The 13,546-nt window shown below is 43.6% G+C and overlaps 1 protein-coding gene across 3 annotated transcripts in view; it reads right to left on the bottom strand.

Annotated features, from left to right (window-relative positions):
* APC7 (tetratricopeptide repeat (TPR)-containing protein) overlaps positions 1-13,546 on the bottom strand; it is a 158,079-nt gene that overhangs the window by 87,064 nt on the left and 57,469 nt on the right. For all 3 annotated transcript variants that reach the window (XM_087388798.1, XM_087388791.1, XM_087388782.1), the window contains 2 exons: positions 3,979-4,041; positions 3,719-3,834 (listed from right to left, as the gene is read on the bottom strand). In XM_087388798.1, the coding sequence (XP_087244924.1) occupies positions 3,719-3,834; positions 3,979-4,041 (179 nt within the window). The remainder of the gene's footprint in view (positions 1-3,718; positions 3,835-3,978; positions 4,042-13,546) is intronic.

Genomic DNA, 13,546 nt, shown 5'->3' with positions numbered 1-13,546 from the left:
CAAGGCCATACTCTGCAAGCTCGGGTCAATAATATTGACACCTCCATCCCAGATATCTGACGAAGACTTCCCTCTAAATCCAAGTGATCCCTATGTCAATCCCCCGGACTGGAGTGTCCTTATCACTGATCCAAAAGCCATTGGATTTGTTCCAATTAATGTGTGCAGCTGCTGCAATGCAAAACAAATCCAATGCTGTCCTGAATCAATTTAGTGTCAGTGGAGTGGCATCCAGAAAAACAACCGTGTCATCTGCCAACTCACTGTCTAAGAGCTCATCCTCCTGCCTCAAAGGAAGCCTGAGCCCTACGATTCCAGCTTGATCTCTAATGTAATAGCTCATAGCCTCAGCCACAAAGAGGAATAAAAAGGGGGCTAGGGGGCAACCTTGACGGACTGATCTGGTAATCTTAAGCCTGTCTCCCCTGACTCCACCAATAAGAACCAGGCTATGGGCTGATCAGTAGAGGGCTGACACCCCTTTGATCCATGCATCTGAGAAGCCAAAGCGAGTAAGTGTGCCCTCCAGAAAGCCCCAGTCTACCCTGTCATAAGCTTTCTCAAACTCCAAGAGTAGAGTGGCCAGCCTGTGGCCATTATGCATGGCCCACTCCGAAGCCTCCCCAAATGAGAGGATGTTATCAAAGATGCTCCTGCCATGCACAAAACCCGACTGCATATCATGGATAAGATCTGGTAGAAAGGGCTGTAGACAAAGGTTGATAGGTTTAGCTAGGATTTTGTACAAGGTACCCAGCAAGGTAATCGGTCTCCACTAAGACACTAAACTCCTGCAAACCCCTTTCGCAATCAAATGAATGAGGCCCTCTGTAAGTGAGTCTGCCATCTCACCCAAGTCCCATACACCTTGCAGGGCTGAGATAATATGATCGCCAATCTGATCCCAAAAAGTAATAAAAAATAAGGGGTAAGTGCATCTGAACCAGGACACTTGCCCTTGTGAAGGGTAGAGAGAGAGCAATCCTGAACTCTACGTTGGTAAAGGGTGCATCAAGTCACCAACTCAGGTAAGTGTCGCTAAATAACCACTCTAGCATCATCTGTGGCCCAAGTGTCTGGATCTGTTGTAAGAAGGGAGGCATAGAAATCGGTGGCAACCAACAAGACGGCCTCTGGATATGTCTGAAGAACTCCGCCTGAGTCAACAAGCTGTGAGACGCTCTCCCTACTATGTCTAGGGCCAAGAGTAGAGAAGAACTGCTTGTTGACCCTACCTCTCTTCTGTGTCCAAAACGACTCTCTGGCATGAAAGGTATACTCTGCTCTCTGATCTAAAAGTGACTGCTGCTAGCCCTTGCTGCAACAAGGCGGCGCTCCTGAATCCAAGCATCTATACGCATCTTTTGCTCCTCCCTCTGGAGGGCAGCCAACTGCTGGTGGATACCTATCTCACGCCTGAGGATCTCACCCCTTCTGATACGAGCAACTGAAAGATAAAAGTCACTGATATGAGAGAGGGCTGTGGCTAAATCTGAAGGAGAAAGCTGTCCATCCTGCAAATGAGATACCCAGGTCCTCAACATTGTCTCTGTAAGGCCCTCCTCTGCATAGAAAGAATCTGTCTCCCCCTATAATCCAAGCATCTGCAATATGTGACCAAGAAAGCAGTTCCTTCCAAAAAAGAACACAGTCCCCTCTAGAATTGGGTGCATAAAGGTTTAAGAGACCAACCTTATGCCCATCAATCAAAAGTATAATCCACTGAGCTCTGGAAGAGACTATGATCCCGTGTCCAATTACCAAGGGGAGTATAGAAGAAGAAACAGAAATGCAAGTACCTCCCCTAATGCCCAAGGTGAGTGACCAAAAAGTATGGCCTGAAAGAAGGCTACCCGCCTTGGAACAATCCCTGGCATCCAATTTGTGTTCCTGAATCATCAGAATGTCCATGGGACCCCCAATAACACCTGGATGAAGTTGGCCCCCCTGCTGAGGGGGAAACTCTGTCCTGGAAGACATGCTCCCCAAGCGTGGAGGGCTCCTCTGCCTCAAACTCAGCCAAGTCTACAAGAACTGAAAATGAATTCCTATGAAGTACCTCTGGCGCTGGAGTGTGAAGGAGCCTTGCTTGAGAAAGCTACCTACCACTTGATGGATTTTTACTTATTCTTTTACATTGCGCTACAGACTGATTCACAAACTCATACAAATCCAGTTCAAGATTTAAAACGACATAATGCCACATACTAATCTATCAAGTGCTATTTATCATGGTCAATGTCACGGGGACATGAATTTTCCAGACCTGTGAATACCTTTGGCCTCTCATTGATTAGAATTGTAAAAAGGGCTAATCTAGGGTATTAATTCCATGGGCCAAGGCAAGGAGCGGAAGGGCAAGAAAGGGGTAAAAATCCCACTACTAAAAATAGCTCCACTTGGGCCATGTTTGGCAAGCTGGCTTGGGAAGCAAGCAGAAAAGTCGAAATTCAATTGGAGGGGAGAAAGATAGAGACAGGCAACTCATAGACTAGGAAAGTGCCCCAGGGCTGTTCTAACAAATCGCCTTGCTGATTTTCGACTACCAGAGCAGTCCCTATGCTGACAATCACATCCCTTGGTTCCTCACCGAATCTTACAAGCAGAGTTCGCTATGACACCACTCCACATTGATACGATCTTCCAAAAGGTGACATATCTTCACAAGGTTTGGACCCTACTTAGCTGGAGACTACCGAGGGTGACACTAGAGACTCTAGACGACTAGCCAAAGCCGGGTTTGTACTCTCACGATATGTTTCAGTTGGATCTACTCTAGCTCTACACATCGTGGACTTCGGGGAGGGGGGGGGGGGGGGGGGGGGGCAAGCAAGAGTTTCCCACCAAGGTCCAATTCTACCACGACTATTTCTTGAGAGTATTTTATCAGACCTCAATATCTAGAGGATAGAAAGTCTCACACGCCTTGAGGATTGCCATCGGACAAACGTGGGTCTCATCCTACTAGCTGAGGATCAAGGCAGGGAGAGCCACAAGAACCCCTAGGGAGCAGAGGACATGTAGGCTATACACACTGGCACAAGTAGAGAAAGAGGATCCCTTCCTATGCACTTGCCCAGTATACCAATTGTACCACTTTCTCTTTCAGGAGGGACATGGTTTTGGGCAACTCTCCCAATTGATCCACTTTCATGACCAGCTTTGCGTTGGCCACATTTGATGGAGATGTGGCGACACAAAGAGACTTAAGTGCAGCAGATTAGTCAATAGGAGATGACACTGGCCTAGGAGTCTGATTGGCCCACCGGATACAGAGATAACGGAGACCATGCACCCCTCCAAAACGAGAGACAACCCAAAAGACACAGATATGAGACATCTTCGCAGCCACAAGAGGGCCACCATGGCACCTTATATTTTGAGTACTAGTTTTTGGGTACTAGCTTTGAGTACAAGTTTACTAGTTTCTGAGTTTTGAGTTCTGATAGCATAGCACTCAGCAAGGGCCTTAGCGAGTCCTTTTCTTCAGCCCATAGTGGCTCATATGGTTGCCTTTAAATAGTAGGCCCACGAGGCCTCCCAAAGGTACCTACCTCTCTCTCTCTCTCTCTCTCTCTCTCTCTCTCTCTCTCTCTCTCTCTGGTTATACAAGGGGATGGCAAAAGAATCCATTTTAATTTCATGAATTTTCAGCAAGGAGGAATAATTTTAAAGAAGTAACCTCTTTAAGGAACAAACCAATGGTACGAACTAAAACCTCAAGCATTCTTTATAAAGTGCGATTGCAGCTCTCTCATATCCAGTGATCCGATATAGCTGAGCTAGGGTCAGATTTATACGTAAGGTCCTTGCTTTGGATGGAATCCCTTCCATCTGCATAAAAAACAGCAATAACCAATGGAAAACAACTCTCAAGCATATTGAGTCAGGCTTGTACATCAATCTGAATAATAGAGACCAATGACCTTGGGAATTCCCTGCTGACACAAGCCAACACTATTGAGGGATCATGCAAACCTCTGAGAGGGCAGAGCGTGCATCGTTGACTGCTAGATGGCAAAGCCCAATTTTGTATTTCACCTGTTATAAGACTGTGGTCAGTACAATATTGCAAGATATAAGAATACATGTACCCCGTAGAAGATTAAGAATTAATGGCGGACAATTTAGATGAGTTACCATTACAGAACATAGGATGTTTAACTTCACATAGGGGATTTTGCTTAGCAAGTGGCTAACATAATAAAATAGGACAACTTACACATGTACGAGGATACACATACATACTCTCTTCTATTTTCTTCATTCATTTAGCAGCAAGTGTGCGGGCACGTGCGCACGCAGTTTTTTTTTTTAGTAAAAGAAATTTTGCATTAAGAAAGCGTTTACATTCATAGCCTTCCCAGAGGGGACAGCTACTACTCATATCTAAAAACAGTAACAAGAAACTTCCAAAAAACAGTAATAAAAAACTTCCACGCGTGCGCGCACACACACGCAGACACGACACGACACAACCCAACCCAACCCAACCCAATTAGTATTAGAACGATATGAATTCAATCACTAACCAGCTTGGCCAACACACTGATACTCTCTCGGCATTCGGGGCCACCAATTACCTATCCAAAATCATGAGACATGCAGTAATACGGACCTCGACACAACAGGTGGTTACAAAGTTCTTCTTCACATAAGAGATGCCCACACTAATTGGATCCACAAGACATGGAAGCATGATCCTATCCTCCAAAAACATCACGCGTTGCAGCATCATAGCATCAAACTACCTCATGACACACCATCCCATGGAGCAAAGCAAGGGCGATAGTAGCCTAGTCCAAAGGGTTTCACTAACACCAAGATTCCCAATGGTATTCCACCCAGGCTTGCATAAAGCTCATATCACTGATGGATGATACGTGATAAAGCTCACTATGCACATTCGAACTGCACTTCTGCTACTAGTTAAATGTCTGTTAAGGCCATCAACCTTAAACTAACCACCTTGAGTAAGATTCTTGGCGTAGCGTTCACCTCCCAACCAACATTTTTCCTGGTATGATCCTTATAGGCTAGATCAGGACAGTTAGTACAATTAGTAAGGCAAAGGCAAGGAGTGCAACAATTTCAGCAAGCCTAAGGATAATGCTAGTACCTCATCTCCTTCTAGCAAGGGTTATGGCAAGAAGAAAAAGAGATGCAATTATTGCACAAAGCCTGGACATGACATTTCAAAATGCCAAAAGTGCATTGCTTCAGAAGAGAAGAAGTAGCAAGTATTTGCAATTTTAGATGCTCCTACTGCAGGTGATCACAGCCATGACACAGAAAAATATTGCTAGTGATGATGGCATTTGTTCTCACATGCCATTGCAATCCTTCCAAGCATGATGCAGCTTTATTTGTGGCTGAGTCTATGTCAGATTGGTATTTTGATAGTGCTTCCAAGCACTTCACCTCTTGCAAGAAACTCTTTGTCTTTGGATCATGGATTAATTTTTCATGTTAGTTTTGCTAAGGAAACTTTATAGTGGTGTTGAAAACTTTATATTGGTGTTGAAAGTTTGTGTGCATAAAGGTTTGAAACATTTGCTAGAATTTGAAGCTTTTATGTGAAAATTTTTAAAGTTTTGCCAGGATTTACATCTCTTACTTCAAAATTCAAAAGAAAATTATACAAGCATACTATGTTCTATCATATTTGTCAAACTAAAAAAGCTAGCTTGATAAACTTTCATCAGGATTTTATATTAATCTATAAGTATAGCTTCGACAAAAACATCCACACGTAAGAGGGCCATAGTTACATGTGTCAATAATGCATCTTATCTGGTGAGAGGCATTGGTCAAGTGGAAGTCATTTCAGTCACAGGTGATGTAGTAAATGGCTACAAAGTGATATTTGATGGTTATCGTTGTTTCATATACGACTTCCAGCATGACAACAGCATTGTACTTACTAGAATACTTACCCAAACACTATATAATCTTGACCCTCATGAGAGAAGGGCTGTTATTGAGGAAAAGGTAGCAGTTGATTCATATCTGAGGATATGCAAATGTTGGAAGAAACCAAGGCTGTGGCTGACAAGTGCCACACCATGCCAATAAGAGACGCATAGAAGAAAGGACACCTTGCAAGGGCAATTCTGACTGTTTAGATGCTCAAAACTATAAAATTGTTAGCACGAAATGTGTGAGACACATATAAATTGATGTGAAACTACTCGAAGATACCACATATATGGAAAATGCTTGTGCCTTTTTGTTGCAAGTCACTTTCAGACGCCTCTAGGCTTAACATGAACAAAAAGGCCTCTTTAGGAGCCTCGAAAGGAGAGAGCCATGCTACCGAGCCCAGGTCGTGAAGAAAGGAGAATGATTAAAGGTGCTGAGTAGTCTAGTGATCCCCTTCCAAATGATCCTTGCTTGTTTGCTAGACTCCAAATGACTTCCTACCACATGACCACCAGCATTGTTTTCTATGAAAAATGATTTTTGGAGAACAACAGTTTTTATTATATTTTGGTTAAGATACAAGACAAGGTGATAGACCCTCCAAAAAATACATGTACTCTCAAAGCACATTTGTACGAATGCTTGTCGAAGAAGATGCACACGTTTTCCTTTCCAAGGATGGGACTCATGTTAGAATTATTATCATATTCTAGACAGTGGCCAATGTAATGTAATGAGTGGGTTAGGGGCAATTTTTGTTAGGAAATGGAGTCAATTTGAGTGACTTTTAGTGTGTTCTAGAGTAGTACTATACTACTTTCTATCCTAGAGTGCCATGTGTCACTATGGGACTTATCCCATACACATTTGACACTTAAAGTGTGTGTGCCTATCCTATAAAGGCATTGTACTTTCATTGTCATTTTCATCAAGCCTCATGCCTTTCTTGATCATGTAAGTACTTTACTTAGTTGTATATTTCTTTCTCGCATTATTTCATTTCCATTATGCTTTCCTAGTCTTGCTTTTCCTTTCCATTCCATTCCATGTTTTCCATCTTCATATGGTATCAGAGCTAGACTATCTTCCAAGAGGTTGAGGTAAGAGATTGAGGACATTGAAGCCTCTCTCTCTCATTCCCCTTGGAGGAATGGCTTCTCCAATTCCATCTAGAGCTCTCTTCTCCACGCCATGATCTGCCACCTCTCTTCTCCTTCCTTCAACTACATCTTTCGGTGACCTGCGGACGATGTGACGCTTCTATCCGGATCTAGAAGCAGAATCACGGCTTTGTGTCTTCAGCAAAGTTGTAGAGGACCTTGAGTACTACAAATTTTGTTTTTACATCATTGCAATCTGAGTTTTCTGTGAAAAGTTACAACCCTTGCAAGAAGTGACGAAATTTGTTTCTGCACGTGAGTTTTGTTCTGGAGCTCAATGATTTGACAGCCCAAGCATGATGCAGCCAGCTCAACGTGGAGCTGTCCATCCTCTTCATCGTTGACCTCTGTTCTAGCCCGCCATTTCCTCCTTTTGCATGATATTCTCTTGGAGCTGCTGCCCGCAAGTTGGTGCCTATATTATGCCCGCCATTTCTTCCTCTCCTACATCTCCATTGTGCCTGCCTTTTTTTTTTCCTTTTACCCGCCATTTCTTCCATTTCTTCCTTAGTCCTCCACTTCTCCCTCAGCTCGCTTGTGCCCTTCATTCTATCCATCACTCTTCTCTCTCCTAGCTGCCAGCTTTATAGGTTCGCTTTCCACCAACTCTCTCCTTGTGGACAAATTCAAGGGAGACGGATTTCCCACATGGCAAACAAAAGTACAACTCCTTCTCATGAAGGAGAATGTTTGGGATGCCATTGAAGATGATGAAGCACTTGAGGCATCAACGGAGCTTCAAACATGAAAGATTTGGAAGCAACACAATTCGAGGGCCATTGCAATCATCGGGCTTTGCCTACATGATTCATTGATTCATCACATCGACTTCAAGTCCAAGGCAAAGGAGATTTGGGCACGCCTCGAGAATATATTTGGTAACAAGATCACCAACTCCAAGGTATTTCTGAAAATGCAATTTTATAAGCTGAAAATGGAAGAGTCTGATACTTTGAGTGCGCACATAGCAAAAATTCAATCTTTAGTTCAACAACTCTCCAATTTGAAGTGTTGCCCGGATGACAAGGACAATATGGCTGTCCTGATGACAAGTATGGAAGGGATTTCTCCCTTTGACAATGCCCTTGAAGTACTTCGCATTGCATCGACTACATTCGAAGATATGGGGTCTCTTTTGCTTGAAAAGGATCGCCTCAACAAAGAATCTCCATCCTATTTAGCGGATACTACACAGGCACTTGCCTCCACCAGCAAATGGAGACTTAGGCCATCGACTCCACCAGCACGAGGAAAGACATTCAAGTCATTCAAGTGCACTTACTGCAACAAGCTCGATCATATGGAGGATAGGTGTTACCAGAAGCTTGCTCAACAACAATCCAACGATCATGCCAATTGGGTGGCATCCGCCACTGGTGATGATGCAGATGAAGATGACCCACCGACACAGGATCATGCTCTTACAGTCTGTCTCCCGCATCTAGAGGTTGATGGAGATCATGATTTTGCTTTCTAAAGCATAATATATTTGGGTACTCTGCCCTGGGGGTGTTTCCCAAAAATCAATGCAATAAATCATGTGTGTTGAGTCAATAAAGGTCCTCTGCCTTGGATAGTCCTCCAAAAATGATATATTTCTTTTATATTTTTGGTGTGTGGCTCCATGTTCCTCATTAGTCTTTGGAGCCAGGTGGGGATGTACTGTGGGAGCCATGTATTTTTGGCTTTGATAGGTCTATTTGTTGGTGCATTGGTCTCCTAGACCTCTGAGTTGATCATGCATCCATGCATGATGAGCCTCTGAGCCATGCTAGATGAGATTTCTATGTTATGCTCACTAAACTCTGAGCCGTGCTCACTTGCCTCTGAGATTGTGTGGGAGCCATGTCTAGTTCTAGACCGACATGCACAATTTTGATGACCATCATTGTCATATTCTGTTCTTGGTTCCATTCCAGTAGTCCCTCACCTTTCCTCCATGGGGGGTGTTAGGAAATGGAGTCAATTTGAGTGACTTTTAGTGTGTTCCAGAGTAGTACTATACTACTTTATATCCTAGAGTGCCATGTGTCACTATGGGACTTATCCCATACACATTTGACACTTAGAGTGTGTGTGCCTATCCTATGAAGGCATTGTACTTTCATTGTCATTTTCATCAAGCCTCATGCCTTTCTTGATCATGTAAGTACTTTGCTTAGTTGTATATTTCTTTCTCGCATTATTTAATTTCCATTATGCTTTCCTAGTCTTGCTTTTCCTTTCCATTCCATTTCCATGTCTTGCATCTTCACTTTTCCCTCATAGAGGTTTTGCCCCCTAACCACAGTCTAATCCCTAACTATGGTTAGTGGATAAGATAGGGTTTTGTCACTTAGACAAAACCCCCCACTTCTCTTTTGTACTACACTTCATTTCAGGCCACTATTCAATAGACCTACGTTCAGCTCTCACTCTTGCTCACTCTTGCTTTGTGGATTTCTGCAAGGCATTTGACACGGTTCCGAGAGCCTGCCTCATACGGTGCCTACAGGACTTGGGCTATGACCAGGAGATCATTTGGGCTATCATGGCACTTTACAGGAGAGTTTCTAGCAGAGTTCGGGCAGGATCTGGGTGGACAGACGAGATCATGAGCACCATCGGGAGCCCACCATGCGATCTCACTCTTTATCAGCAGGCTGTTGGATGCCTTATTTATTTATGTCACACCAGACCTGACTTGCAGTATGCAGTATCTCAGCTCAGCAGATTCATGCACATGCCCAGTTCACAGCATTGGCAGACAGTGAAGAGAGTCTTCAGATATCTCAGAGGCACTCAGGATTTAGCCCTCTTCTATGGTGATCAGGGTTCACTTACCATGCATGCTTACACGGATAGTGACTGGGCAGGATGTTCCGACACCGCAGTGTCACATACTGGCAATTGTTTTTTGCTTGGCAATTCATGTATCTCTTGGCTCAGCAAGAAGCAACCAACAGTTGCCACGTCTAGCTGTGAGGCTGAGCACAGGGTAGCTTTCACCGCTACAGTAGAGTGTGTTTGGCTTCGACAGTTACTTACAGATCTTGGTATTCGCCAGACATCCTCCACTATTGTCTACATTGATAGCCAGAGTGCTTTGGCCATTGCGCGTAACCCAGTGTTTCATGCGCGTACGAAGCATATTGAAGTTCACTATCATTATGTTCGGGAGCGGTTGTCAGCAAGAAACATAGAGTTGTCCTATCTTCCCACAGAGGACAACATAGCAGATATGTTTACAAAGGCACTTCCTCGTCCCAAGTTCAAAGTCTTTCGACAAATATAAGCTCATTGCAAATGGCAATCAGCCCTATGAAATTAAGCAACGACAACAAGGCCTCACATCAAGCTAGTAGTGATGAGCGTGAAAGTGTGCAATCCAAAGGGGTAAACTGTTGTATACGTTGATCATCGCGGTGGCACTTTACAACCATACTAAAAAGAAACTTTTTCCAGAAAAGACATTGAAAAGAAACTTAGGCAGCGTGTCCTTTTCTGAGTGAGACAAATCAAAGATTTGAAAGCGGTGCTTCCAGAGCTAAGAGAAACAGGCCAAATTTTTGAAAGACAACATGTGATACCTGCATAGGCTTTGCAGTCCATACTTGCTTTGCAAGCAGAATCAACAATCAGACAATCGAAGTCTCAAGCAGAAGCAACAAAGATTCATACTAAGAAGAAGCGGAAATTCTTGATGCTTGAACCTGCAAATAAAAAAAGAGGCAAACACGCAAAAGAGGGCACAAACCCATGAGGAAAATCCTGCATCGGGTCTATCCCTCCCATACTTTGGCCAGTATTTGGACTGATACCAGAGACACTTTGATGGCCAGTTGGGCAACCAAGCAGGGTTCTGGAGAGGCCTCTACCAGGAGGGATATTTTCCTTAGGGCATGGAGGGGCTCTCCCTTCTTCTCTACGTCTATAGCAAGATTGATGTGGCACTTTCAGGCTCCACCTTGGTTTCTTTAAAGCTTGTACTAAGGTTCTCTGTTGACCCATTTTGGTTGGTCTTTTTGTTCATGCCATGCATGATGTACTTCTGCTTCGAGCTTGCTCTGTAGGTTTTTTCCATACTTAATAGAAGTCTTTTTTTTTTGGGGGGGGGGATCTTGCATCAACAACACTAAAGGACAAAGCTGCCCTAGCTCCAAAGAAACAAGGGGAAAAGGAAGGAAAACGGACATTTAAATCTCCATCGAGAGAATCCCATTTTTTTTGTCAATGAAACCTGACGGACTCGACGAAAGTTTGTTTTGAGCCATTGCAGTCTGTTTTTTTGGCGGAAAACAAAAACTGAGGTCACCACAAACCCTAGTTGAAGTGTGCCGCCTATTTTGAGTGGTTATAAGGCCACATTAGCCTCACCATCAAATATTTCCCCCTATCCTCGCCACTTGCAAGTGTTTTCTGTGCTTCTTGAGATCCACAAGTGCCTCACATTGAGGGCTTATGAAGACGCATTCATTGTGTATTTGCTTTTTCTTAGAGAACCAGCCACTTACATTTGTAGATCCTCTATTTTCAGAGAGCAAGGCAGCCAGTTGCATAACTTGGGCCCTCTTTTACCCACTTGATCCTTGTCATCAAAAGCTACTCACATGTAATCATCACATACCTTGTTATCCTCTCACAAGGAGCTTACAATAGCCAAGAGATCCTGTCGCACTAAGAGAAGAGCACCAGTTGCTTGGAGGTGGTTTCGGGTTCGAGGGCGAGCAACGTCATAATTCCTAGTCACCTTCAATAGAAATAAAGGCTTAAGCCATGGGTATCTCATTCGATTGTGCTTCAATTAGAAAGTATCAATCATTTGCTTAGGTGTCATTACTTTCATTTGCTTGATCTGCCCTATTACAGCACACACCACACTCACATAGCCTATGTGATATGCATGTTAAGGCACAATGAGTCAAGCCATTGAATGTTCCCTTCCAGAAGGTGCTAGGTTGGATGAAACCAACTATCGCATCTGGAAACTCAAGCATATTCTCAAAGCTCGAAAGTTATGGGTTACAATTAATGGGACTAAAAAACGTCCAAGAGATAACTTCGGGAGTGATGATGAGAAGAGTCACAAATCTGAGCATCAAGGATAACATAGTCCCTATAGTTAGAAACCTGCAAACTCCAGCTGAAGCCTGGAAGACATTACAAACCACCTATGAATATGCTATACGCAAAAAGCCTTAGTCATTAATCATTGAAAGATAATTGAGTAGACTTACAATAATGCGAGAGAGTCACAACGTAAATGACCATTTGAATCAGCTCAAAGACCTGATAGATCAACTAGCAATGCTTGGTGAGAAGATGCCTGATCCATAGCGAGTTGATCTTCTTCTCACCACTCTTCCAGACTTGTGGGACAACTTCATCATTACGCTTATGCTTGTATTCATGATACCAGCAAAAGAAAACTGGATAATAAATCAGTTCAAGGTATATTTGTTGGCTTAGATGGATGGTTCGAGGACAGTCATCCCACTTCATTTCATAATCTACAGTGAGATACAGAGGGCTTTTAGCCAGTCAAGATTGTGGGCCATGTGTAGCGATGCTTTTGGCTTCTGGCTGGTATTTAGATCCATGTCCCGAGGACATTCCTTTGGGCTCATAAAGGATTTGGATTTTGGGATGTCCACATAAAGTACTTGCACTGGGATCTTGTGAAGTTGGAGTGGATTGATGGAGGAAACCATGAAAAGAGCCTCCCATCTTCCACTAAACTGTTAGCAATGCCAAGAGGTTTCAGTGTTAGGTGATGGAAGCCCTCCAGAGCATCTCACTGGAAGGAGTTTCAGAATTTTGGAAGGCTCTCGAAGCTCTCAGGAATAGAAAAATCACTCTTTTCTTTTGGCTTTCTATTCATGAAGCGATTGAATCAGTGGAGGTCAGGGTTCGAGCCTTCTTCTTGCCCATGTTGCCTATCTGCTGCAAACAGCCAGGGTTGTCTAAAAGGGTGAGTACATTTGATTTCTTCATCACCTAGGGCTTAGTGACTTAGCACTCTCTATTGGGACCTCAGGTGATCTATCAGATGCATAGCTTCTCTTGGGCTTTTCGTTTCAGCATCATTTGGTTGGGTTTTGCTCTCTGGATGTTGTTCTCTCCTCTCCTTATAGACTTGCACAAGCCTGTGGAGACGTGCTAGGAGATCATAGCGAGCCTTTCAACCTAGCACATCTAGAGATCTAGATGCACAACACAGCCATATCTCGCTAAGGCTAACGAGCAGACAGAGATCTTCGTTCTCAAAATCAACGTGAATAATTCCCTTCTCTTCTCTCTCTAGCCTCAGCAAGCCCCAATTCCCTAGATAGATCTAGATGCCACATGTCATCCATATAGGGCCTTCCTAATGCAACATTTCACCCCTCTCTTGGGATGCATTAAATCCTTTGCCCCTAGGCACAATCTTTGCACTAGGCCCTTGGCCTTAGATCTACCTAGTCTCGTGCTATCAGCCCTCACCT

Source organism: Dipteris shenzhenensis, chromosome 2, assembly GCF_047967505.1.
Source record: "Dipteris shenzhenensis isolate YYH24624 ecotype China chromosome 2, Dip_SZ_1.0, whole genome shotgun sequence".
In the NCBI taxonomy this organism is placed as follows: domain Eukaryota; kingdom Viridiplantae; phylum Streptophyta; class Polypodiopsida; order Gleicheniales; family Dipteridaceae; genus Dipteris; species Dipteris shenzhenensis.
This window is presented reverse-complemented; position numbering and strand designations above follow the sequence as displayed.